We start from the raw sequence: 23,822 nt of genomic DNA, 5'->3' as shown, positions 1-23,822 counted from the left end.
CTACTCTCTCCCTCGCGCAGGTTTTCGCTGGACGCCGAGACGGGCTGGGTCCGTCTGCGGGCCGGCCTGGACTACGAGCTGATGCGCCGCTTCACGCTGACCGTGCTGGCGAGGGACGGCGGCGGGGAGGAGACGACCGGGAGGCTGCGGGTCAACGTGCTGGACGTCAACGACAACCCGCCGCTCTTCCAGAAGGAGGCGTACGTGGGCTCCCTGAGAGAGAACGAGCAGGCCGTGCAGCAGGTGGCCCGAGTGAGGGTGAGGCAGAGTTACACCTACACACCCACACACACGGTTAAGCCAGCACACACACCTACATGCTGTCGGAACAAAAAAACGGGCACAGCGTTTTTTCCGGCCAACCTTTTTTAGGACAACCTCGATCAGGACAGATAGTTTTTGTCCTCAGTCCTTTTAGTAGCCATTGTAAAATACCCTATAAACATACACCTGTGACCAACAATAATAAGTGAATAAGTATTAAATATGAATTATAAATATTAATGCAGTAACCAAAAATAACCTCTCATACTCGTACTTAGCAACCACGTTGTTTAGCTGCTGTTCAAGAACTACATTGCTTGGAGGAAAAATAACTTTTTCTCATGCCTGATTAAACAGTAGATGATTTCTTTAACATTTGCATTCTTTTTTTATTACAATGGTGTGCTACTGCTGTTTCGTTTTTTTTTTTTTATAAAGGCAGTAAGCCTTGCTAAGCCTCTTATTGCTTAATCATCAGTAAATGTAAAATGACATTCTCAACAATATGCGATAGAAGATTGGGTCGGGGTTTGTCAAAAAGACGCACTTTACAAACTCACACAAACATATCTGCAACAATATGTCCACACGCACATGTACATGCACATATAAAACCCACACCTACACACGCAGAGATATACAGAGGATTTCATCCTGACTCTGTAAGATACCAACAATCCCCAGACCCACAGCGTTTTGGTTTTGCTGTCCTCCTCCTCTTTCTTTCATTTTTTTTTTCCTCTTTGTTACTATAATGATGCACTTACGCACAACCCTGTTGTTTTTAATACTTAATCAGTGCTTTTCTTGTTTGCGTATGTTCATGCGTGAGCTGTATCCATGAAGGCGCGGCGCGGCGCGGCGCGGCGTGTCACTGCCTCACACGAGGCAAAGGTACGGGGGTATGATGGTAACTAATGGCTCAGCGTTTCCTTTGATTGCACCCCGGAGAGAAAGACTATTACGTCCCCGTGGCGGTGGGCACAGCGGTGGCTCACCCTGGCACGGTGTGCTGCGGCTCCCCCCCCCCCCCTCACCGCGTGTTTGCATTGTGGGAGCTTGGCTGGTGGCTGGGCTCAACGCTTCACTCGCCGCGTTTGATTAGACCGTGCTAACCTTAAACGCTGTCGTTATTAATACGCCACCTGAGAGGAATGTGGAAGCCAGTCGCACAATTCTACGTGTCAGCGGTTTTGCCCAGGAACCTGCTACGCACATGCTTACACACCCGCACGCGCGCACACACACACACACAAGTCCGGAAAACGGGGAGAGAGGGAGGAAAGAGGAGAAAGACAGAAATAGAGGGAGAGGATGTGTTGAGAGACAAAGTAAAGAGAGGCTTTTCTTCTATTTACTTCTTTCTTTTTTCCCCAAACAATGCCCAGGAGGTTTGCGCTTCCCTCTACTGATGCTTTCTAACAGCTATATCTCTCACAAGCCTCCTTTTTTCATTTTCTCTGCAGTTCTTATTCCTTTACTTCCTTTGCCACTCATCTATTTGATTTGCTGCCCCCAACTCCTCTCACCTTGTTGGATGGTAAACGACTGTCTAATATGAAACAATTTGTTGAAATTTGATAGAGAGGGACGGCTGGGAGGAGAAAGGCTAGGCTTAGTAAGTTGTGGGGGAAGAAAGGTATTGCTTACTCAACAGTTTGGAGCGAAATCAAAGAACAGAGATGTGCGTGTTATGGAGAGATACAAGTGAGTGTTTTTGACAACCTGTCCAGCGTCTAATGATGCCAGTGAAGCCCAGTAGACTCCCCTCACAGCCGGAGGAATCATGTTTTTGGGTGCTGCCAGCTCTAGTATAACGAGGGGGTGTCATGATTGTTGTTGTTGTTGTGGATTAGCCCAGCAAAGTGCAGTTTCGTCTGTCCTCTGCTTGCTTGGCTTGTCTTGGCTCGGTTGGTGTTCATCCAATATTGACGCCTGCACCACTAATAACCAGAATCAGCTTTAATCTGTCCAATAACACGGCGTCACTGACTGACAGCTTCCTGGCCGCACACATATGCACACACACACACACACACGCAGACACATAGGCATATCCATGCTGTGCAAACGTACACACAAAGACACATAGCACTGTCTACCGGAGCAGCTGTCCCGCCACGCTGTCTGTCCACCTGTCTCTCTCACTCAAAACTTTTCCTCTCTGTGGACTTTCTTTGACTGAGGCATATGTTAAAGGCAGTGTTTTTAAAAGTACCCTCCCCCCCACCCTCCTCTGTCTGCCCCCCCACCACCCACTTACCCCCCCCCCCCCCCCCCCCCCCCCACACACACACACACACACACCTCTCCCCCCACACCTCTCCCCAGGCGACAGATGAGGATTCTCCACCCAATAACTTCCTCACCTACACCATCACTTCAGTGTCGGCCTTCCCACGGTACTTCAGCATCATCATGGTGGAGGGCTACGCAGGTACGCTCGCCCTTAAGACAAACACACACGCATGCATGCACGCACACACACACACACACACACACACACATACACACACAGAAGACAAATTCTTCACCAGCGTAACAGTAGTGCAGGGATAGAGAATGGCAGAATTGCAGAATAGAGTTCATCCACATTTTTAGGCTGATATAAATCTTCATGACGTAAATTCATGCTATATATCATAGTAAGTAGTTCTGAACTGATGTGAGTTAAATGATGGTGGCAGCGTTTATGGGGAAAAAAGAGCATAAATTATTGATTTTCTGAAAAAGAAATAGAATTAAAGAGAGTTTTGATAATATTGGTGGTTGTTTATGATGATAACTAGCTGGAGGTCATAGTTTACACACATTTTTATTTACCACTACATCACTGAGTATGGGTGTATATACAGGTGTGGGTATACACACATACACAGCACACGCAAATGGTCTTGCAGATGCAGGTCACTAACATACACACGCAAGACACACAAGCTCTCTCCCTCTCTTTCTCCCTCTCTCTCTCTCCCTCTCTCCCTCCCTCCCTCCCTCCCTCCACCAGTGATCAGTGTGAACAGCCCTCTGGACTACGAGCAGATTTCTGAAGGGATGATCTACTTGACAGTGATGGCCAAAGATGGGGGGAATCCAGCCCTCAACAACACAGTCTCCGTCACTGTGGAGGTGATTGTAAGTATACCCCTGCAGCCGCACACACACACACACACACACACACAGACACACACTCATGGATTTGGGTGGCTTTTGACATATACCGGAGTCTGCAGGTTTTCATTCCAACAAAACACTACACCAACTCATTTCACTGATTAGTTCCTCCTCCATGGATGAAGGTCTATTAATCAGTGAAATTAGCTGGTTTTCGGTTGGGATGAAAACCTGCAGACTCCGGCCTCAATGGCACATGGCTATGAACCACTAACATATAATGATTTGAGGAAGTCATTTAAAATAAATTCGTTCAATAAATTTGAATGTGTCTTTGATGGATAGAATGTTATTATGTAATAAATAATAAGCAGCAGCAATGATAAGCAACCAAAACTCATAAACGTTGTGTCTGCTAGCCCCCCGATGGACATCCATCTCTCTGACTTTTGGCTCATAAAAGAACAAATGACAGAGAAGAATGGATAAGTCCAGTTAGGCATATCCTTAGACACCCTGCATGATGGTGCAGAGAGAAAGAGAGTGCAAGAAGATGAGGAAATGCATGATGAGATGCAAAATCAACAGGGAGATATGTGCTTCTGCAGTCTCTCTCTCTCTCTCTCTCCTCTGTCCTCCAGTGTCGTGACTCACACCGCAGGGGTTTATCAGTAGCTGGCAGCATCACACACACACACACACACACACACACAATGCTTTGCACCAGTGTGCCATACAGCCCAGATAGATAGTGGTGCCAGTGACTGTTAAAGTGTTAACATTTCTCAGCGGCTCACACAGCAGGGAGCCTCTCCACAAATAGCCACACAACTGGATGTGTTGGTGTGCTATAGAGTCTAATTCAATGAGGGGAGGTTGTGTAAAATATGAATGCGCCGGGGAAAGTCGGCGTGACAGCAGATCCTCTTCCGCGTTGTAGTCATTCATTCCTGTCATATTACGGGTCTTAGCTACCCTTTGTTTCGGTTTAACACATAATAATATTTGTAATGCTTTATTCACCTGTCACCGCAAGTGTGACGCCTTTTGTAATATCTATTTTCTGCCTCATTTCCATGTTGTGAGAGGAAGCTGTTGTTTCTTGTCCAGCCCACATAAACAAAGTGCTTCATGGAGGTTTCAAACAAATCACGACCTTCATATAACCGATCTGCGTGACGTCACTCCTACACAACAGATTTTCTTCTCATAATTTCTGCTAATAAATGTTTTATTGATTTCCACTGAAATATGCTAGACCCAATGCTAATGTGTGAAGCCAGGTACAAGACAAAGTTCTGTTTTATTTATTTATTCATTTTTTTAAACCAAAAGTGGCATTTTGACTCCCTTAGCGAATTGATTTGAGCTGTTGTTGATGTTTACCCCTCCTCCAGGATGAAAATGACAACCCACCCAAGTTCAGCAAGCCATCCTACATTGTCAAAATCCCAGAGAACATTATTGCAGGTGAGCTACTTTGTAAATTCGGGGTCACAGAGTTGTCAGTTGAATGCATTTCGTATTCTACACAGCCAATACAACACTCAGACAGCACTCCAAACAGCGCATACATTTTTTTTCAGTGACTTAAATGCATCACCTTCCCCTGTGCCACGCATAGCCCAGAGTAACCTCCGTCTTGAATTGCCGTACTATTAGCATATTCAATTATAGCTCTGCATTCTTGGTGGTAGTGTTTTTTTATTTGCCTCCACTGGCCTCTACTTTCTTTTTTGTTTTTGTTCTGCATAGTATTTTTAAATGCTTAGTGAGAGTGCAGTAAATTGACTATTCAAGGCAAAAATCGCCGGCTGCTATATTCATTCTCATGCATGCATTCAGAAGACTCTTTTATCCCAGACAATAGATTAGTTTCCAGTCGCTGGGGGGGAAATGAGATATTTGACCGCCCCCCTCTCTGTCTGAGCTCTAGCAGGCACCGGCCAGTTTTTGTGTCTCCGAACTGATTCGAGGGAGCACATCGCTGAGCGGCTTGGGCCGGGGCTGAGATTTAGCGGACTATGGCTAAAGTGCTTGGGCCCGGAGCTGGGGGCCCAGGGCTCGGGCTGCGAGGCTGAGCTCAAGGCTAGCCCCGGGGCGCTGGCTAGCCTCTCATCCCCCTGCCTGCCTGGGTATTGATCAGGCCTCTGCCAAGTATGGGCTGTGCCAAACAAGCTGATAATCCACTAATCCATAAACCCACTCACTGCCATGCCGTCAGTAGAGCCGGGGATGGGGGCGGTGAGGAAATTAGCTCTCTCTGAATGCCATTACACTCTGTCTCGGTTTCTCTCTCTCGGCCTCCGTCTCTCTCCCTCTCTCTCTCTCCCCTCTTTACTATACTGCACATATTTTTCCCATGACTCACTCACTCTCTCTCTCTCTCTCTCTCTCTCTCTCTCTTTCTGCTCTGTATTTTCTCTTATTCCTTCTTTCCCTCGCTCTTTGATTTTTAACTTTCTTTCTGTCACACAACCCCCCCCCCCCTCTCCCCCCTCTCCCCCACAGGGGCGACAGTGCTGCTTGTGAATGCCACTGATTTGGACGCCTCGCGGGAGTTTGGCCAGGCCTCACTCATCTACTCCCTGGAGGGCTCCTCTCAGTTCCGTCTCAACTCGCGCTCAGGTGTGTGTGTGTGTGTGTGTGTGTGTGTATATGTGTGAAAGTATGTCCATGGTTACACTTGTCATTGTGACAGGATATTTGAAATCTGATTCTATTATTTATTTTGTCGTTTCACATCACATTTGGATTTTTTCAGACCATATCACTGTATGTCCCCACTTGGCCTGAAGACGGCTGTTTTGCATTTCCTGCGGCAGTTTTTATTTAAATCTGGGTCTGCATTACTTTTTCCTTCTTTCCCTCTCCATCTCTTGACGTTGCTTGTATGCACATCTTGGCTGGATTGCATCCCGACTGCATTAGAATCCCGATCACCATTTGAGCCTGACCACTTCCATAGCTGGTTTTGAAGAGCCGATAGCAAAATCTATATAATATCTAATCTAATATAACATAAGTGATTGTGTGTGTGTTTCAGGGGAGATCACCACCACAGCCTTACTGGACCGAGAGCTGAAGTCGGAGTACATCCTGATCGTCAGAGCTGTGGACGGAGGGGTTGGCCCGCTACAGAAGACTGGCATCGCCACGGTAAACCACTTTGCCACCATCACCCATCAGAACCCGCTTAACTAACTCTCATTTCCTCCCACTGTTTAATCAGTGTGTTTACAATACAACAGTTTTGGTTAAAACAATTTCAGGTGTTTTATGGTACATAAATTGCGAGGTATCTGTAGTTGGTTATTAACAATTTCCCTCATTCCCTCTTCCTCCAGGTGAACATTACCATCCTGGACATCAATGACAACGCCCCCATGTGGAGAGACGAGCCATACCATGCCAATGTAGTGGAGAAGAGTCCCATAGACACTGATGTTATCTCTGTGAGTTCACCCTGCCCGGCGTGCTGAACACTAACTGGTTAATTAAATGGTCCTGTGAAAAACACTCAAATGAGCCCACTGGTATTCTTTCCAAACCTGGGTCACATAGCATTTACCAATAATTCTTAGCATTTGTTTCATTTTGCTTAGACTAAGACATGGGCGGGGTTTGCTGCATCGGGACAATTCATTGAAATGTTGGCTTCTACTTTTCTACATAAATGTGCAGTAGAAAGAACGCCAGTGTCCTTCCTTTTGCTGTTCAAGTTTTGATTTATGATTTTACTGCATGATTTGATTTTACTCTGCGGACCTGGATCAAACAAAGGTGTTTTTTTTTTTTTAATGTAAATAGATGGGACTTTAGAGTAACCAGATGGTGCAATAGCTATGCATCGTACAGTGATCTTATATATATCCTTGTATCTGTGATCATATAGATTGAGAATGGAAACATGTAACACAGATAAAGAACAGATCATTAGAAGTAGGTAGTAGAAGGAAGCTTCTGCACACATAATCCTCATCAGGCAGATCGATGGACAGTTTACCATCACGGCGTAGGTCATCAGAAAGTAAACACTTTAATATTATCCCAAACTCTCTCATTGTCCTGCTGGTGTCTTTGGCAATGTGTTGTTGTTAATTAAGCCCTGATTGTCCATTAATTAAAGAGGCGTCAGTGAGTGTAATTAAGGGAGTCCGATTGCTAATTAAAATGTAGCCTGCAGTCATACGCATAGCAAATTACTCAGCTGCTAGGCTGAGGAGGAAGCGAGAACCCATCTTGCAGAACAAGAGAGAGGAATGGAGAGATGGCGAGGGAAGAGAAATGAAGGAAGCAAGTGTTTGCGCTGCTAAAATGTGGTCGCATTTTTCCCCCTTTTGCTGTTTTCTTGTAGCTATTCCTCAGTTGAGTTCATTCAAGGTGCATCCAGCGATGCGATGCATACTGTATGTGACTCTTTGTGCTCTGTGGACAGACACTCTTGCCCCTCTGACCATTTTTCAATAAATCGGACCACCCAGCCTTACAGTCCTGTAATTGGCCCCGATGTAGCCCCGGCCCGGCCAGTGTTTCCATGGCGACAAGGGGCCACCTGCTGAGTCCTCCTGGAGGTGTCCAGTGAGCCGATGAATTTGGTTGCTGTGCCCAGAGCAAGGATCAGACCCCCCCCCAACCCAAAATCCCAGAGCGCTCCCTCCCACTGCAGCCTCAGTTAGCCATTTACATTCAGCACCCACACACCTACTGCCACACACACAGTGAGCCTCCTCTAATATCTCATTCAAAAACAATATTCTCTTTTCTGCCGCTCTCCACTCAAACCAGGGCAGCAGTTCAATAGACAAGGCTAATGTGTTTGCCCGCCATCTTTTAATGTTCTCTCCTCAGACAAGGATTGATTAGTTCAACTGGCCCCGGCTAGCTATGAATACACTTCCCCACATCTTATATCTCCCATCTTTGCCTTTGCAGTTGCTAATCAATAGGCCTCTGAGATGCCTGTCTTCCATGTCCCCTTAATAATTAAACACCTGCAAAACCTTTGTGCCTCTAATGACCAATTAACTAGTTCCCAGCGTTTTTCGTCAGCGCCCTGAATAATTGAGCAGCTCTTTAAAAAATCAGCCAGTGTTTTAGCCAGGCTCCCGGCCTCACGCATTAATCACCCATCACCACTTTGCGTCGGAAGAGAGACATTATCATTTTTCTTTCACCTGACTGATGTGTGAGGGTATTTGGAATGGAGGTGGGGGGTGGGGGGGGGGGAGAGACGCTTCGGGGGTGAGGTGGGGACGTGCTCATTACTATGAAGTCCCACTCCTCTCTCCGGCCTTTCCCGTTTCCCCTCCTCATTCCTTACTCCCCACGCTTCTCCTGAGCGCCTCTTTCTGTCTCAATCCCTTCCTCTCCTCACTCCTCTTCTCACACCCTTTGTCTCACCTCCTTTTTTACTACACCTTTATTTAACCACGCAGTCTCACTATTTATATGGTCAGCCTGGCAACGGGGAACTCGCCTCTCGAGGAGGTGATGAAAGAGTTCGGCCCGATGAAAACATTCAGCAAGGTTTCTCCTGTCACCCCCGTGTGCAGGTGCTGGCAATGGACCCTGACGACGGGGACAACGGGACGGTGGTGTACAGCATCAGCCCCGAAAACCCCTTCTACAACATCAACAGCAGCACAGGGAAGATCCGCACCAGTGGGATCACCCTGGACAGGGAGAGCTCCAACCCCAAGGACTCGCTGCTCATGAGGACCATCGTCATCTCAGCCGTCGACCGTGAGTAGTGTGTGTGGTGTGCGTAAGGCGTGAGTTTGCATTTCTATCCATCTCGACAGCTTAAGCGTGTATTCGACCGCAACAGCACGACACACCCAAACCATCTGTAAGTAAGCTAAAATTGCTTTATATCATTCTAAGCAGGGAGCCTTCAATTCTGAGCGATTAGCCCGTTTCTGCAAGCCTCATTCCTCAAGTTTTATGTTGACCATGAAACTTTTTATTGTGGCTAATAAACTCTCTTGACCATGAGACGTGGGATGTGCGTGTCTGAATGTGTCCCTCTGGCGCCCTCTTCAGGCGGCAGGCCTCCACTGCGCGCCTCGGTGAGCACCACGGTATTCGTCAACCTGCTGGACCTCAACGACAACGACCCAACCTTCCTCAACTTGCCCTTTGTGGCTGAGGTGCCAGAGGGCCTGCCGAGCGGATCCTCTGTCTTCAAGGTAAACACTAGACAAGGACCATATTCAGGCATGCAGGGCTTGTAATACAAATATACAAAGATCTTAAAACTTGCTTTGTATGCTTCAGGGGAGCCAATTCAGCAAACACTAAGTCCCTGCATAATTTGACACCAAAACGTCCAGACAGCCTAATAATGACTTTCTGGGGACAAAGTGGAGCAATGACTGCTGACTGACAAGATGTTATTATATGGTCAGTGTGATAAATTATTAGACGTAGGTCGCCAAGCAGATGGAGGGGATCATTGGTCTTGAATGCTGTTCTGATATGATTTTTTTTAGATATGGCTTCCAAATTTCCAAAAACTTTTCCCACATCTACTCTAGATTTTTTGTTGTTGTTTTTCTTTTCTTGTGCCCCATAATCTCCCATGTTCTTCCTTACTCTCTCTCCTTCCCTTCCCTTCCCCTCATCTGTATCCTCTCCTCTCTCCCCTGGCCTCCCTTAGGTCCAGGTGGAGGACCTCGATGAGGACAAGAACGGCCTGGTAACAATGGCTCTACAGATGGGCATGCCCCGCCTGGACTTCTACCTCAACACCTCCACAGGGGTGCTCACCTCCACGGCAACCTTGGACCGCGAGCAGATTGGCCAGTACCACTTGAGGATCATAGCCTACGACGCAGGGAAGTTCCCTCGCACCTCGACGTCAACCCTCACCATCACAGGTGAGAGTCTGTGTCTGTGGTTGGCGGTGATGAGATGTTCAGCCTGGGTTCGAACTCCCTTTGCCCCCGCTGAAGTTAGCCTAGGTATGAAACTGGTAAGCCTTGGTGTGACTGGATTTCTGATTCTGATGTGAAGAGTTACTTCATTGTGCAAGATGCTGAACCACAGGCAGACTCAGAAATATGCTGAGTAAGATGCTACCACCTGCTGGTGGGATGTGGAAACCCTCAAAGGAGATTAATGGTCTCACTGCTGTGAACATGATGGAAAAGGATTGGATGAAAATTGAATAAGGGGCACTGGCATTTCTCACATGGATCAGATGAGTCGGAAACGTCAAAATGTCTTCAAATTGAGGAAAATAAATCACATGTATGGATCAAGATGAAGCTTAAGCTCTCTTTAACCCCTCTGTTTTATGATAATAATGATAATACGATACTTTATTGATTCTCGTAGGAAAATTCTCTTCTTGCTTGGCGCTCACCACATAGAGGTCAAAGGTCATCAACAGAGCAGCAGCCCTGAATCACATAGGAAATCCGTGTCTTGCTCAAGGACACTTCAGCAGTGCGGATGCTTACCGACACCGGGTGCTTGAACCTGAATCCTCTTGTTGAAGGACTGTCTCTCTACTCACTACACCCTACTGCCTTATGTGTCCTCATGTCAGTCTGTCTCTATCTGTGCGTGTGTGTGTGTGTGTGTCTCTGGGTCAGTTCTGGACGTGAACGATGAGACGCCCACCTTCTTCCCCTTGGTGTACAACGTGTCCCTGCAGGAGAGCGTCCCTAGGGAGCACACCGTGGCAAACCTCAACTGCTCCGACAACGACGCCGGCCTCAACGCCGAGCTCAGCTACTTCATCACAGGTCAGAGGTCAAAGCGGGGAGGTGTTTGTGTGTGTGTGTGTGTGCCAGGGCTGGGGACTTGCAGGATTACAGCGTTGGGGCTACTGTATGTACTTATGGTGTGTGTTTGAGTATGAGAGGAGCTCCTTGTGCGTGTTCCTGTCACTTTTTGCAATTGTATGTGTGTTTTATAGATATACCCTAAATGAATTTGGTTTTGTCTGTGTGTTTTGTTGTTCAGGTGGAAATCAGGATGGTAAATTCAGCGTGGGCTTCAGAGACGGAGTGGTTCGGACCGTGGTTGGCCTAGACAGAGAGACCCAGGCAGCATACACTCTGGTTATAGAAGCTATAGGTGCGTCGTGTCATCATACCATCTGATAATGATAAAAACCCCTGGCATCTTTTATCATCCTTGCTTTTACACAATCTTTGTTTGAATTTGTTGTAATAGGGCTTGTTCTCTTGTTTTCTTTCTTGTTTTGTTTTTCATCTTCAAAGCTGCTCTTCTCCACTTTTGTAAGACGGCAACGATCAAAAAAAAAAAGAAAAGAAAAGCAATGCCTGCACGTCTGCAGTGATTTCAGAGTGTTGCTCAACTGCCTTTGTTCCTGTTTGAAAAGAAAGAACAAAAACTCTGAGGTTTTCCTGTTTTGGAAACCATTGAGTCAGGGTGACTTATCTGCTGAGGGGGCCGTGGACACAAGAGACTGGAGGAGAGGCAGAGATAATGTAAAACGACACAAGAGAATAGAATTACCCATATTGCGCTAATTCACAAGCAACTGAAAATGACCCAACTTTTGAAGATCCAACAATGTTCCGGGCTTCCTTCTTCACAAAAACTTTTGGTTTCTGCTTTATGAAGACTGATAGATCAGTAAATGTACCATATTCAACACTGAACCAATATATATCCCATTTTGTATTTGGTATAAACTGTCATATTTTTATATCTTCTGTAAACTTTCTTCAGCAAAATCTAGGTACTGGTGATGGAAATCAGGCTGCTACCTTTTATGTTTATGACCTTAGCCTAGGGTTTGGCCATCATGTAAACTTGTTGTAAATGAAAGTACTGTAGTTTTATTAAATCAAGTTCGGCTCCTGCATGAAAACCAAATGCCCGTCCGTTTGATTTGCCCTGCGCCAACCCTGAAATTAGCATAAACTAGCATCATTGCGACTGATGCAGTTATGAATGTGTTTGTTTCTGCGCCTATGCAAACAAACTAAATACAAATGCAAATCTATTCCAGACAATGGTCCAGCGGGCAGCCGGAGGACAGGCACAGCCACTGTGTTTGTTGAAGTGCGGGACGTTAATGACAACAGGCCCATCTTCCTCCAGAACAGCTATGAGACCAGCATACTGGAGAGTGTGCCCCAAGGAACCAGCATCCTTCAGGTGGAAACACACACACTGCAAAAACCTCAAAACATATTGCACTTTTAGAAGTCAAACTTGAAAAACACTTTATTTCCCAACACAACAGTGACATAAACAGAATCAGTCAATTACAAAGAGTGGTTTCCTTTTGGCAATGGCTCAGGTAGCATGTGCCTGTCTTGTCAGTATTGATAACCCACCATCAGCATGCAGTTAGAGTACGATGACCCTGTCAGCTGGTGTTATCAGGTGTTATTGAGACCTGAGTGAAATAATATTGGCAAATAATTCTTAGTGTTTGTTTTAACCTATGTGGTTTACCAGTTGGGTGGGGTTTACTGCATCGGAACAAATGGCTGCCCTTGATCAAGGCACTTAACCCCTAACTGCACCAGTGGAGCTGCTCAGTGTTGTACTGGGCAGCTCCCAGTTCTGAATCTATGGTACTGTGTGAATGTGATAAAGGGCTGTGCTGAAAAGGCACATACATGCTCAGTTGACTTTATCTAGTTAAAAAAGGCAAATTATCACTCACAGAAAAGTATAATAAACTCACTTTTCTGCAATTACCTAATTATTCTAGTACTTGTTTTGCGGCAAACCCCACTCAAAATATTATAAAATAAATGCTAAAAATTATTTGCAAATACTGTTTGACACAGTTCGCAGGGCCAGCCATAAAGCATGCAGGCAACACTGGTCTCCGGGAGCAGTCAGTCAGCTCTTGGCCTGTCCTCAGTTCAGATCTCGGTGACGTAGTCAAACAGACAAGGCATGGTGAGCTGTGGCTCCACGCTGGCCTCAGGCTGCAGCGCCTGTCTGGCCGGAGCCTGGGAGGCGTGTGTGTGCTCGCGCTCGTGCGGCCTGCGGTGCGGCGGTCGTCTGAAGGAGATGTTGTACGAACGCCGGTAGGAGCCCAGCCTCTTCCACACCTTGAGCTGGGGCTCACTGGACCCGCTGCTCCCGCGGGCTGAGCTTTCCCCCAGGCCGCAGCCCCCCTCAGAGTCCCCCTCCTGTCCCGAGGGCCGGCAGACCGCCAGGAAGGCCGCTAACCCGGCCAGCAGCAGCGAGAGGCCCAGCACCACCATGATGGTGAATTCTGGGTTGTGGGTGTCTGAAGGATGGGATGAAGGCAGTGGGGTGGAGGGAGAGAGGGTGCTAGTGAGGCCAGACAGAGTGAAGGATTCTGTGGGGGAGGATGAGGTGACGTTGGACCCGGGATCGGTGGAGTTCATGTTGTCTTGGCCCTAGATGGGGAAAACGCATGAAAAGGAGGTTAGATGGCAAGTCTGTGTGTTTCAGGTAGAAGTGTGTGTGTGTGTGTGTGTGTGTGTGTGTGTGTGTGTGCATGTGTGTGTGAGTCTGTTTGTCTGCCTGTCTGTGTGGCTATCTGTATCTGTGGGTGTGTGTATGTGTATGTGTGTGTGTGTGTGTGTGGTCAGCCTCTATCAGAGTGCCACAGCAGCTCTCTTGATATGCCGTGTTTTGCCTCACCAGCCAAGCCTAACCGAGCTGAGTTAGGCTTATTTGGGGGCTTATTTTCAGTTTATTGGGATCATACACTCAAGGGCTTGCAATTTACACACACACGCACTCGCAAGCATGCACGCAAGCACACACACACACATACACAAACACACGCACACACAAACACACAGAAACGCATGCACGCACATGCAGATGCAGGGAGTGGTTGGCATTTGCAGCAATTATGTAGCTATTAAATCAATGACTACAAAACAGTCAATGCTTGACAGGCTTTCTTCAATGTAATACAAATTGGGTTTATTAAAATGCCCCTCGTAAAGTACAAGGCACCCACCTCTTCTACCCCGGTCTCCAATTATCCCCCCTCTCATTCTCCGCTCCCCCCCCCTCTTCAGCACAGTAACATTTGTAAATGTCATCGTCCTTAATTCAGCGGAGACAAAGCATGGCTTATCGGTTTAAGGGAAACACATTGGGACGTGAAATTATTTTTAAGACCAAATGCCAGGAAAGCTGTGAAAAGGCCAGTGGAGCAGGATGGCTCGTTAGAGAGTCAGTTCATTAGTCAGCACCACCCAACACACACACGCGCGCACACACACACCAGCTATTCAAACACAAACTTTCTTTCTCTCACCCACGCACACTGTAGCCTATACCGCACACCTCTGTGATTAGGCCTGCTGCTCTGTAGCTTGGCAGCCTAGCTGTAAGGTACTCTCCCTCTCCATCGCCCCACTTTGTTGTTCCTCTAGATCTGACAGCTCAGCTACTTTTCAAACAGTCCAACTCATTTCTTAACTCCTTTACAAGTGCACTTTCTCTAACCCACTCATGTTTTTAAAGTTTGACCAACTCTGCACTCACTGGCTCTTAAATAATCTCTCAGTGGCATACTTTATGCATATCAGATTTTTATTGCCTTTTATTGCCTCTTGCTTGCCTCTCTGATTTACAGTGTTTCTCATCCTATCCATATATTTCATCATCCAGACTTCATGTAAGCAAAGATCGAATGAGGAAATACAGTAACAGTTCATAGACGTCAGACCTGCAGCCTCTATTGGCCAATATCCACATTCACATTCTGCCACTCCAGATAAGTCTTAATCATACTAACCCAAATACGTACATGGTCCCTCACACACACACACACACACACATTGCAATCTGCACATACTCCCATACACAATGTGCAGTTACTCAAGCACATGTCAGGAAACTCACATGTCGAAATGTATGTAATTTGAAGAGTTTAGTTGTAAAATGAGACATGAACCATTAAAAAAGATTAAGAAAACCTCCTCTTACAAAACCATTGTGGACATAAAAATACATGGAGGCAGTATTGAGATCACTAGCTATCATAGCACCTTCATTTTCAAAATTTCATTTTAGACCATGTAAATCATGTTTACTTCTGAAATTCTGAACAATTAACCCTTTTCCCCCCAAATTGAACATATAGTAATTTGGACTGAAAAATATATACTCACACCCACACTAGAGACTCTTTAAAACAGCACCTTGTTTAGTTCCAGTAAGTGAGGGTCAGACTTGTTTCTTGGCTCCACACACTCTTTTTTCCCCCCTCACGCTGTTGCTTTCCCAGAGTGTGAGGGGAAAGCGTTGGAGAAAGAAAGGGGGGACGGGGAGGACAAGGGGGTAAAAGCATTGTGATTGAAATGCTTCACTATTGTTTTAATCTCAGAGAGCCTGAGACAATAGTGCGTTTTCCAAGCCATGCGGAGGCTTAGTGAATAATCTCCAGACGCGAACACTCCACATGCTTACACTCGCAACATCTGGCTCAGCAATGTAGTCTTGCACTTTTTTACACCCCTTTTTATGGCCTAAGTGGTGCAGTCCACTGTGTAATACCCTATTCATCACTCACCGATCTGACCCCCCAGCCTCTTTTTTCTCCCGTCTCCCCCTCCCCTCTCCTCCTCTTTCTCCTCTCCTCTCCACATCTCTTTATAAAGCTAATGAGACTGAAGTTGGGCCCCTCTTCACAGAGGGAGCGAGAGAGAGCAAAGGAGGAGACACAGGACTAGAGAGAGAGAGAGAGAGTCTGTGTGTGTGGTGTGTCAATGTGTTGGTGCATACCTGGGAGCATGCACATGTGCTTGAGTGTCTTGAGTGTGTGTGCCTGGATGTCTGTGTGGGTTAGTGGGTAGAGGTCTGACATAGCCACAGAAGAGCAGGGTGTGACTTGAATTCGGCCTCATCTAGCGCCAGCATCTCTGTGCCTCTCTGGATTCAGAAGTCAGTCTTGTGACATGGCCCATTCACCAGCGGCCCAGCATGCTCCACTTTTTATCTGTGTACGCTGTGGAGCCATGCTGTCTGTGCTGGGTTTGTGTTTTCGTCTGCTTTTTGGCTATCTGCCTGTGACAGAAAGAGAGGGAGGCAGAGAGAGGAATAGAGAGAGAGGTTCTGCCATTATGGAGTCGCTGCCAAGCTATGTTGGGGTTGTTGTGGCAACAAGACATTGTGGACCAGTGGATGCGTGGTGAATGAGGAAGTATACCGATTTGTCCATCTGTTTGTATAAATCTTTGCATCGATAAAAATGTGCGTCCAGTATGTTGCCTAGCATGTGATCATCACAGCTTCTTCGCACACCTGTTGTGGCTAAAATCACACTGGGCTCTCCCCCCCACGCGTAGATTCCCATCCAAATGATGTATTCTTTGATCACTGAACCAAATCCAAGTATCTATTTTGTGTTTCTGTTAGTGTCTCATGATGATATCCATCTTGGCTCTTGCACATTTGGCTGTCTCCATTGTCAGACTGCAAATTGGAATGAAGTCATAACTTTGTAATGTATTGGCAGAAAGGGAGGTTGATGGCATTGCTGTACGCTGCAAGTAGCCGGATGGCCTGCGTGTGTGTATCGCTGCAGATTTGGCGGTGTCGGGGATTCCTGTGCTGTTATTTGTATGCAAGAACAGAGTTTCTGTTTGTGCAGGTGCAAGCTACAGATGCAGACCAGGGGGAGAATGGCAGGGTCCTGTACAGGATCCTCTCTGGTAAGTGTGACTGTACTTCCTTTTTCCTCCCTGATGGTTTTCACACGTTCCCCATGCTCACAAACAAATGAGCAGAGTCCCATGCCACACTGGGTTGCACGACTTATCATCTGATGGTAGCGTTGTTTGTTTAATTGTGCAGTGTGGGTAAGAAACACTCTGCAAAAAAAGTCTCAAAAAAATCTTAATTCGTTTAGTCTCATATTCAGACTTCAGTGTTATTTTTCTCACAAGACATTGAAAAATTCCACTAATGGGCAGGTGAGATAATTCCTCTTGTTTCCAATGCAAATTCACACATAATCAGAGAAAATGACACAAATTACACATTATTGAAGCAAGTTAATTTGCATTGTAAGTGAAATTATCTCACCCTAGTGTTTTCAGAAAAACAATTTAAGACCTAATACTAAATTACTTGCTAAAATGCATATTTCTATTTCAGTATAAATCTCTCTCTCTCTCTCTCCCTGTGTGTGTGTGTGTGTGTGTGTGTGTGTGTGTACGTGCTTGTGAATGCATGCAGGGAACAGTAACAGTCTGTTCAGCATCGATAAGCACACAGGGCTACTGACACGAGGCCTCAGGGCTCTGGACAGAGAAACCAGCAGCTCCCACGTGTTGGAGGTGGAGGCCTACAACAGCGACCAGGGCAGCATGAGGAGCTCCGTACGGGTGAGGACACACAGGGAGGAGAGGGGGAAGAGGAGGGGGAGGTGAAGGGGAGGTGAAGTGGAGACCCTGAGTGCAAGAACGTTTCAACAATCATAGAAAGATTAAAAGAATACAGAGTTGGTCAGAGATTGGTCAATTTACCTGTTAAGTGATAAGAACATAGACACCGAAATCATAGAGCTGATGAAGCCACAGTTTCCTTTTGGAACTATTTTAAGCGAGTAACTATGTATTTTTAGAGTTTTAGCTGTACACAGTCACAAATCACCCACCTCCTTCACTTCCTACCTATACAAGTAGTCCTGTTATTTTTGTATCATATTTTGCGTTAAGTTTACCAAACTCCTACACAAACTTCCACACTTAGATGCATATCATTTACGTGCCAATTAGAGCTGCTACAAGTTCTCATTTTCTCACTTTTGAGATAATGCTAGTCGCCTACTATCACCAAATGATCTACCAGGGACACGTGCATGATTTTTGTGTCTATGTTTTCATCGCTTAATAGATAAATTTCCCAATCTCCCAAAAACTCTGTATTCCTTTAAGTAAATGTGCAGAGTTGATGTCCAACTTCAAATGTCTCCCCCTGCAGGTGATTGTCTACGTGGAGGATGCCAATGATGAGGCGCCAGTATTTACCCTGCAGCAGTACAACCGGCTGAGCCTTAGGGAGACAGCTGGCATCGGCACATCTGTAATCGTGGTGCGCGCCACCGACCCTGACACTGGTGGGTGCAACCTCAGATCAAACAAGATTAGAGATGTAGAGATGTAGATGTAGACTTTCAAATCACAGCAGTTCTTGTTGCTGTCAATCCCTTAGTATCAGGTTTTATCTTAATACCATGCAACACAATGTGGCATTTAGCTAATTGTGACTTTAAGCGCCCTGCTTCTGCTGTGCTGGCATTGGCACATCTGTCATTGTGTGCCGGCCACCGACCCTGACACTAGTGGGTGTCACTCCAAATGAAGTGTAAAATCTCTCAACCAGTTCTTGTTGTGAAGGCTGTAGTCCCGACCTGCCTTGTTTCATCGCACTACCGCACAAAAAAAAAGGCATTTAGCTAAGTGTGACATATACACCGTACTTCTGCTCCAGTGTGGACTTCCTCTATTCACTTCCCGTTGTGTCAAGAATTGCTAGACACGGTATTGCACATCTGTTGCTGTGACACACTTTCTCCAAAACACTTAGAGCAGGCCTGAAGATGCTATAAACAGAACATAGTAAACAGAACGATGGAATGTCCCTTTTCTTAAATAAAACCACAGGTAGCTATAAATAATTTAAATATTAGTATAGCATTGGAAACAAAATGATATGGAGAAAAGTTTCATAATTTTTACTATGCTGGGAGAATAATTAATTATGATTGGCTGGAAGGTAAACTTGTTATAACATACATACAGAAACCTTTGACACAAATGTTTGATCTAAATGAATGCACTTGCTACTTTTGATCATTCCATTTCCGCCATACACTGGTATATTCAGCAGCTTAAATAAATAGGTTTTCAAGTTGTCTTCAAAATATCCAAGTTACCGATCATTGTTCATTAATGCAGTGGTGTTAAAAATAACATTATTCAGCCCTGATTTTAAAACCTTTCCGTATCTCACTAAGATATCATTACAACACCTTGTTCCTTGACTCTTTCTCCCTCACTCCATGCACCCCCCCTCTCTCTCTCCAGGTGATGGTGGAGCCGTATCTTACGCCATAGTGTCTGGTGCGGACCGTAAGTTTGAGGTGGACGTCAGCACGGGCCTGGTAACCACTGTGGACTACCTGGACTTTGAGACCAAGACCAGCTATCTGATGAACATCTCGGCCACCGACCAGGCCCCGCCCTTCCACCAAGGCTTCTGCACCGTCTACGTCACCTTACTCAACGAGCTGGACGAGGCCGTGGCCTTCTTCTCCGCCGGGTACGAGGCGTCGCTGCGGGAGAACATCGCCACGGGAACGGAGGTGGTGCAGGTGCAGGCCGAGTCGGCCGACAACCTGAACCAGCTGAGTTTCCGCTTCGACTCCGACACCTCGCCTGCCGCTCTGGCGCTCTTCAAGATAGACAGCATCACGGTGAGTGGAGGAGGACAGACGAGGAAAGGCCAGGTCCATCATATTGGACAGATTTCTAGCTATGCGTACATGTATAGAATCTTTATGGACTCTTTATGGACATATATGTTGATGTTCTCCAACCTCAGGGTCGTATCACAGTGACAGGCCTGCTGGACAGAGAGAAGGGGGACCAGTACCTCTTGACTGTGATAGCTGATGATGGAGGACCTAAAAAGGACTCCACTGTGGTACGACGCTTCACTCTGAGACTTTCTATTGTTTTGTCTCTCTTTTTCCATGTGCACTTTTCAACTCAATATGTGTCTTGTCCATTCTATTGTAGAAAAGCTAATGGCATTCCTCTTTTATTCATTGCATCCTTCCTCGGAACTGCAGAAGGTAAGACTTCTTTTTAGAGCATTGAGCATATAACGCACAAAATGTGTGTGTGTGTGTGTGAAGTGATTATCCTGTATTTTTAGGTCTGGTGGTCTTATTTCATTTCAAAGGTAAGTGTCATTTCAGTGATCTGGCCAGTGGCAGAACCTCATACATTTCATCTTACCTCCTGACAGGTGTCAATCACCATCCTGGATGAGAATGACAACAGTCCGGAGTTTGACATCACATCTGATTCTTCAGTGGACATCCGAGAGGACACACCCATAGGTCAAAAAGTGGCAGTGGTGTTGGGAAGGGACAAAGACGCTGGGAACAACGGACTGGTGAGGACAAAAGAGAAAGAGGGATGAAAGATTCAGAAAGATGTGGAAAAATCTATCTTAAAGTTTAAAGGTGCTGCGTGTAGCATTTTAACATCAATAAATCATTACCGCATTAATGTTGAGACATTAGTACAATGACCAAAGATAAACGAGACCATCACAGAGAAGACTGGCAGCCTCTACACTGCATTTTGAATTGTGTGCCACCAGGAAATCTGCTGGAGGCGCACAGCATTATATTGCTTCTCAGTCCCAAACATTATGATCTTGTTCCAGCACCTTACTAAGTCGTTCCCTGAACATAAGGATCTCGTTCCTATGAGTTAGTAAGTTTTGGCCACAAGATAGATCTCCTTCCCACGAGATAATAATTTGTGGCCAAGACATAGATCTCCTTCCCACAAGTTTAAAAAAAAAGTAAAGTGAAAGAAAACACCAGGGTGGGGGAGAGGAGACAAGTAGCAACATCCTCTTTACAGAAAGCGACATGATTTATGGGAAACGTGATCTTAATTTTGAGAAACACTGGCACTAATAATATCACTGGTGTGAGACAGAGGCCACCAACATCTTCTCAATCATGGTCACATTTGTGTGCAGTAAATATACCAAGGCATCACAATGAATTTGAAAATGCCACACGCAAGCACCTTTATCTCAATAGATCTCACTCTGGATTGTGTACCTTTTCATATGAGAGTGTTATTTGTCTAAATGTTTGCTATTCACAGAAGCAGAGTACAGTACAATAAGTTAATTTGAGCTACTATTATAGTATATTATATAGTATGTAGTAATATTTTAGTATGACATTTTCATTCTTATACTGTCTGTCTGTCTCTTACTCTCTCTCCCTCTCTCTCTCTCTCTCTCTCTTTCTCTCTCTCATTCTGTCTCTCTCCCTCCCTCACTCTCTCTCAGGTCAAGTTCACTCTGGTGGCCGGCAACATGCAGGATGTGTTTGAGATCAAGACTGTGAACAACACCTATGGGGAGGTCTACGTCAACTCTCCTCTGGACAGAGAGTCTGTAGACCGCTACCTACTCAGGGTCAGATAACAATTCACATGCATACTTTTGACACATTTATTTGCTATTTGAGCTGATAGGTATAGTTATGTCAATATTTGAAATTTTCACTTAAAGGAAAAGAGATTCTTTTTCTTTTTGCCTTTGTTGGCTTCAGAACACGTGCACACACTTGCTTTCTGTGTCTCCACATGTGATTGTACGTCATATGAGTGTATGTGTCTGTTGTTACAGGTGCGTGCCACAGACAGTGGCTCGCCTCCCAGATACGCAGACCACTCCCTCACCATCAATATCCTGGACGTCAACGACAATGTTCCAGTCGTAGAGAGCCAGAGGGGCTACAACGTCAGCGTGAGCGAGGTGGGACACGCACACACACACACACACACACACACACACATGCTGTTCATTGTAACCATGCATGATGTCAGTCTGTGTTTTGGTGGGTTTGCACTGCCTCTCATGGCTTATTGCTTTTATGAAACAACAGTAGAAAGAACACAAATGTTCAATAAATATTTTATTGTTAATTGATAAGAATTAAATTAGAAGAATGAAATGCTTTTCTTCCACTAAACAATATAGATCTTGAACAGTAGTTAAATGTAATTGTTAAGCGACACATAAGTACTGGTAAGAATGGTGATTTTTGGTTTGCGCATTAATATTTAAGTTCTGTTATGCGGTCACAGGTTTGTGTTTATTGAGTATTTTACAGCAGCTTCCAATCTGACTCAGCCAATCAGAACTGAGGACCGGCACTATCTGTTTTATAATGTACACTGCAGAACATCGGAGGAGGTACGTCAGTCCTGCGCGTGGTGGCTACCGACCGCGACATCGGCCCCAACGCCATGCTGTTTTACTACATCACTGCCGGGAACCAGGACCTGACCTTCCGCATGGACCGAACGACGGGGGAGATGGTGACGCGGACGGCCCCGCCCGACCGGGAGCGCCAGCAGGAGTACCGGCTGACCGTCACCGTGGAAGATGACGGCACACCACCGCTGTCGGTGAGGATCAGGGAACTGGAACTGGGAGTAGTAGTACAGTGCAAAAAACATCTATCTTAACAGGCCTACACATTTTCCAAATTAACTACTACTACACTGCAAAAAAACACCCATCCTAACATGCCATTTAGTCTACTATTGAGTCCTAAAATCTGAACTTTTCTCCAAACAAGTGAAAAAATCTACCCATGGGGTTAGATCATTTCACTTAATTCCATTGTGAATGAAATTGTTTAAACAATTTTCTTGATCATGTGACATTATGTTGATACTAGTCACCAGACAAGATATTGTCAAGAAAGATTGTCAAAACAAGCTGATTTGCATTGGAAACAAGTGAAGTCTAACCCCACTGGCAGATTTTTTCACTTGTTTTTAAGGAAAACAAGATTGTAAGACTCAGTGACTAAAAGGCATTTCCATGCACAAGAAAAATATTAGAAAGAGAGCCACTCGACATACAGTATTTTTATAACTACAAAGGCACATTGGAACATCCAGTGTTGCTGTAGAGGTTTAGGACCACATCCTTCCTGCTGAAAACTGTAATTGGTGATCAAGCAAGGAGCTGAACCTTCAGTAGCTCGGTGGCCCACAGTACAAGACTGTGGTTGTACTGGGCAGCTCCAAACATGCAAATGTGTGTAACAATCCTTACTTTCCCTGCAACTTTTCTCACAGACCCTTGCTGTAAATAAGATTGTATCCCTCTTCAGTTACCATGGTTAAATGAGGGTTTTAACAAAAACCACCTTGGGAAACCAGACTTTGACTCTGTTTTCGAAATGAGGTTTCTTTATCTTTGGGCATACTTCTCTGTGCAGTTTGACGCAGTAACCTCTATGGAGCGGTATAAATCTCATCTAAATTGTTGCTGACAGCTGTTCATGGTGACTTGAACTTGGCAGCAATGGATTGGTGTGCAGCCAGGAGGAGTCATCTGGGGTTATCCAGCATCACATCCCACTGTAGAGGCCTCTTTTGGTCAGACATTGTACTGCAAGCACTTCCAACTTCCACTGGAATGAGGGGCTCATTTGGTGGATTTTCTGCATTTACATGGGCCAATGATCATTGATTTCTTTGTCAACCTGCCTAAAGCCAAGATACAAATCACATCTCAAACAAATCAACAGTTACTAATTGCAATAGGCCCACGCAGTAAATTGAAGACATTGGTTCCAATGTTTTTGTGTTTTGTTTGATCTTGTGAGTGAGCCGATCAGCTGTATAGGGGCAGGAAACACCCTCCTGTGTAAACAGGAAAGCCACAAT

General features: G+C 45.6%; 1 protein-coding gene across 2 annotated transcripts in view; it reads left to right on the top strand.

Annotated features, from left to right (window-relative positions):
- Nucleotides 1-23,822, top strand: part of cdh23 (cadherin-related 23) — a 169,164-nt gene that overhangs the window by 106,983 nt on the left and 38,359 nt on the right. Inside the window, exons 15-37 of one of the 2 annotated variants that reach the window (XM_071913296.2) lie at nt 21-258; nt 2,596-2,701; nt 3,269-3,396; nt 4,773-4,845; nt 5,887-6,003; nt 6,422-6,534; nt 6,723-6,830; nt 8,931-9,120; nt 9,421-9,566; nt 10,037-10,256; nt 10,977-11,129; nt 11,350-11,463; nt 12,368-12,516; nt 16,964-17,024; nt 17,551-17,699; nt 18,298-18,433; nt 19,404-19,792; nt 19,921-20,022; nt 20,171-20,173; nt 20,350-20,499; nt 21,421-21,549; nt 21,763-21,891; nt 22,320-22,547. In XM_071913296.2, the coding sequence (XP_071769397.2) occupies nt 21-258; nt 2,596-2,701; nt 3,269-3,396; nt 4,773-4,845; nt 5,887-6,003; nt 6,422-6,534; nt 6,723-6,830; nt 8,931-9,120; nt 9,421-9,566; nt 10,037-10,256; nt 10,977-11,129; nt 11,350-11,463; nt 12,368-12,516; nt 16,964-17,024; nt 17,551-17,699; nt 18,298-18,433; nt 19,404-19,792; nt 19,921-20,022; nt 20,171-20,173; nt 20,350-20,499; nt 21,421-21,549; nt 21,763-21,891; nt 22,320-22,547 (3,331 nt within the window). Of the gene's footprint in view, nt 1-20; nt 259-2,595; nt 2,702-3,268; nt 3,397-4,772; nt 4,846-5,886; nt 6,004-6,421; nt 6,535-6,722; nt 6,831-8,930; nt 9,121-9,420; nt 9,567-10,036; nt 10,257-10,976; nt 11,130-11,349; nt 11,464-12,367; nt 12,517-16,963; nt 17,025-17,550; nt 17,700-18,297; nt 18,434-19,403; nt 19,793-19,920; nt 20,023-20,170; nt 20,174-20,349; nt 20,500-21,420; nt 21,550-21,762; nt 21,892-22,319; nt 22,548-23,822 lie in introns of those variants that run through there. The other variant, XM_071913297.2, reaches the window with a different exon arrangement.

The sequence above is a fragment of the Centroberyx gerrardi genome, chromosome 15 (assembly GCF_048128805.1).
Source record: "Centroberyx gerrardi isolate f3 chromosome 15, fCenGer3.hap1.cur.20231027, whole genome shotgun sequence".
Taxonomy (NCBI): Eukaryota; Metazoa; Chordata; class Actinopteri; order Beryciformes; family Berycidae; genus Centroberyx; species Centroberyx gerrardi.
This window is presented reverse-complemented; position numbering and strand designations above follow the sequence as displayed.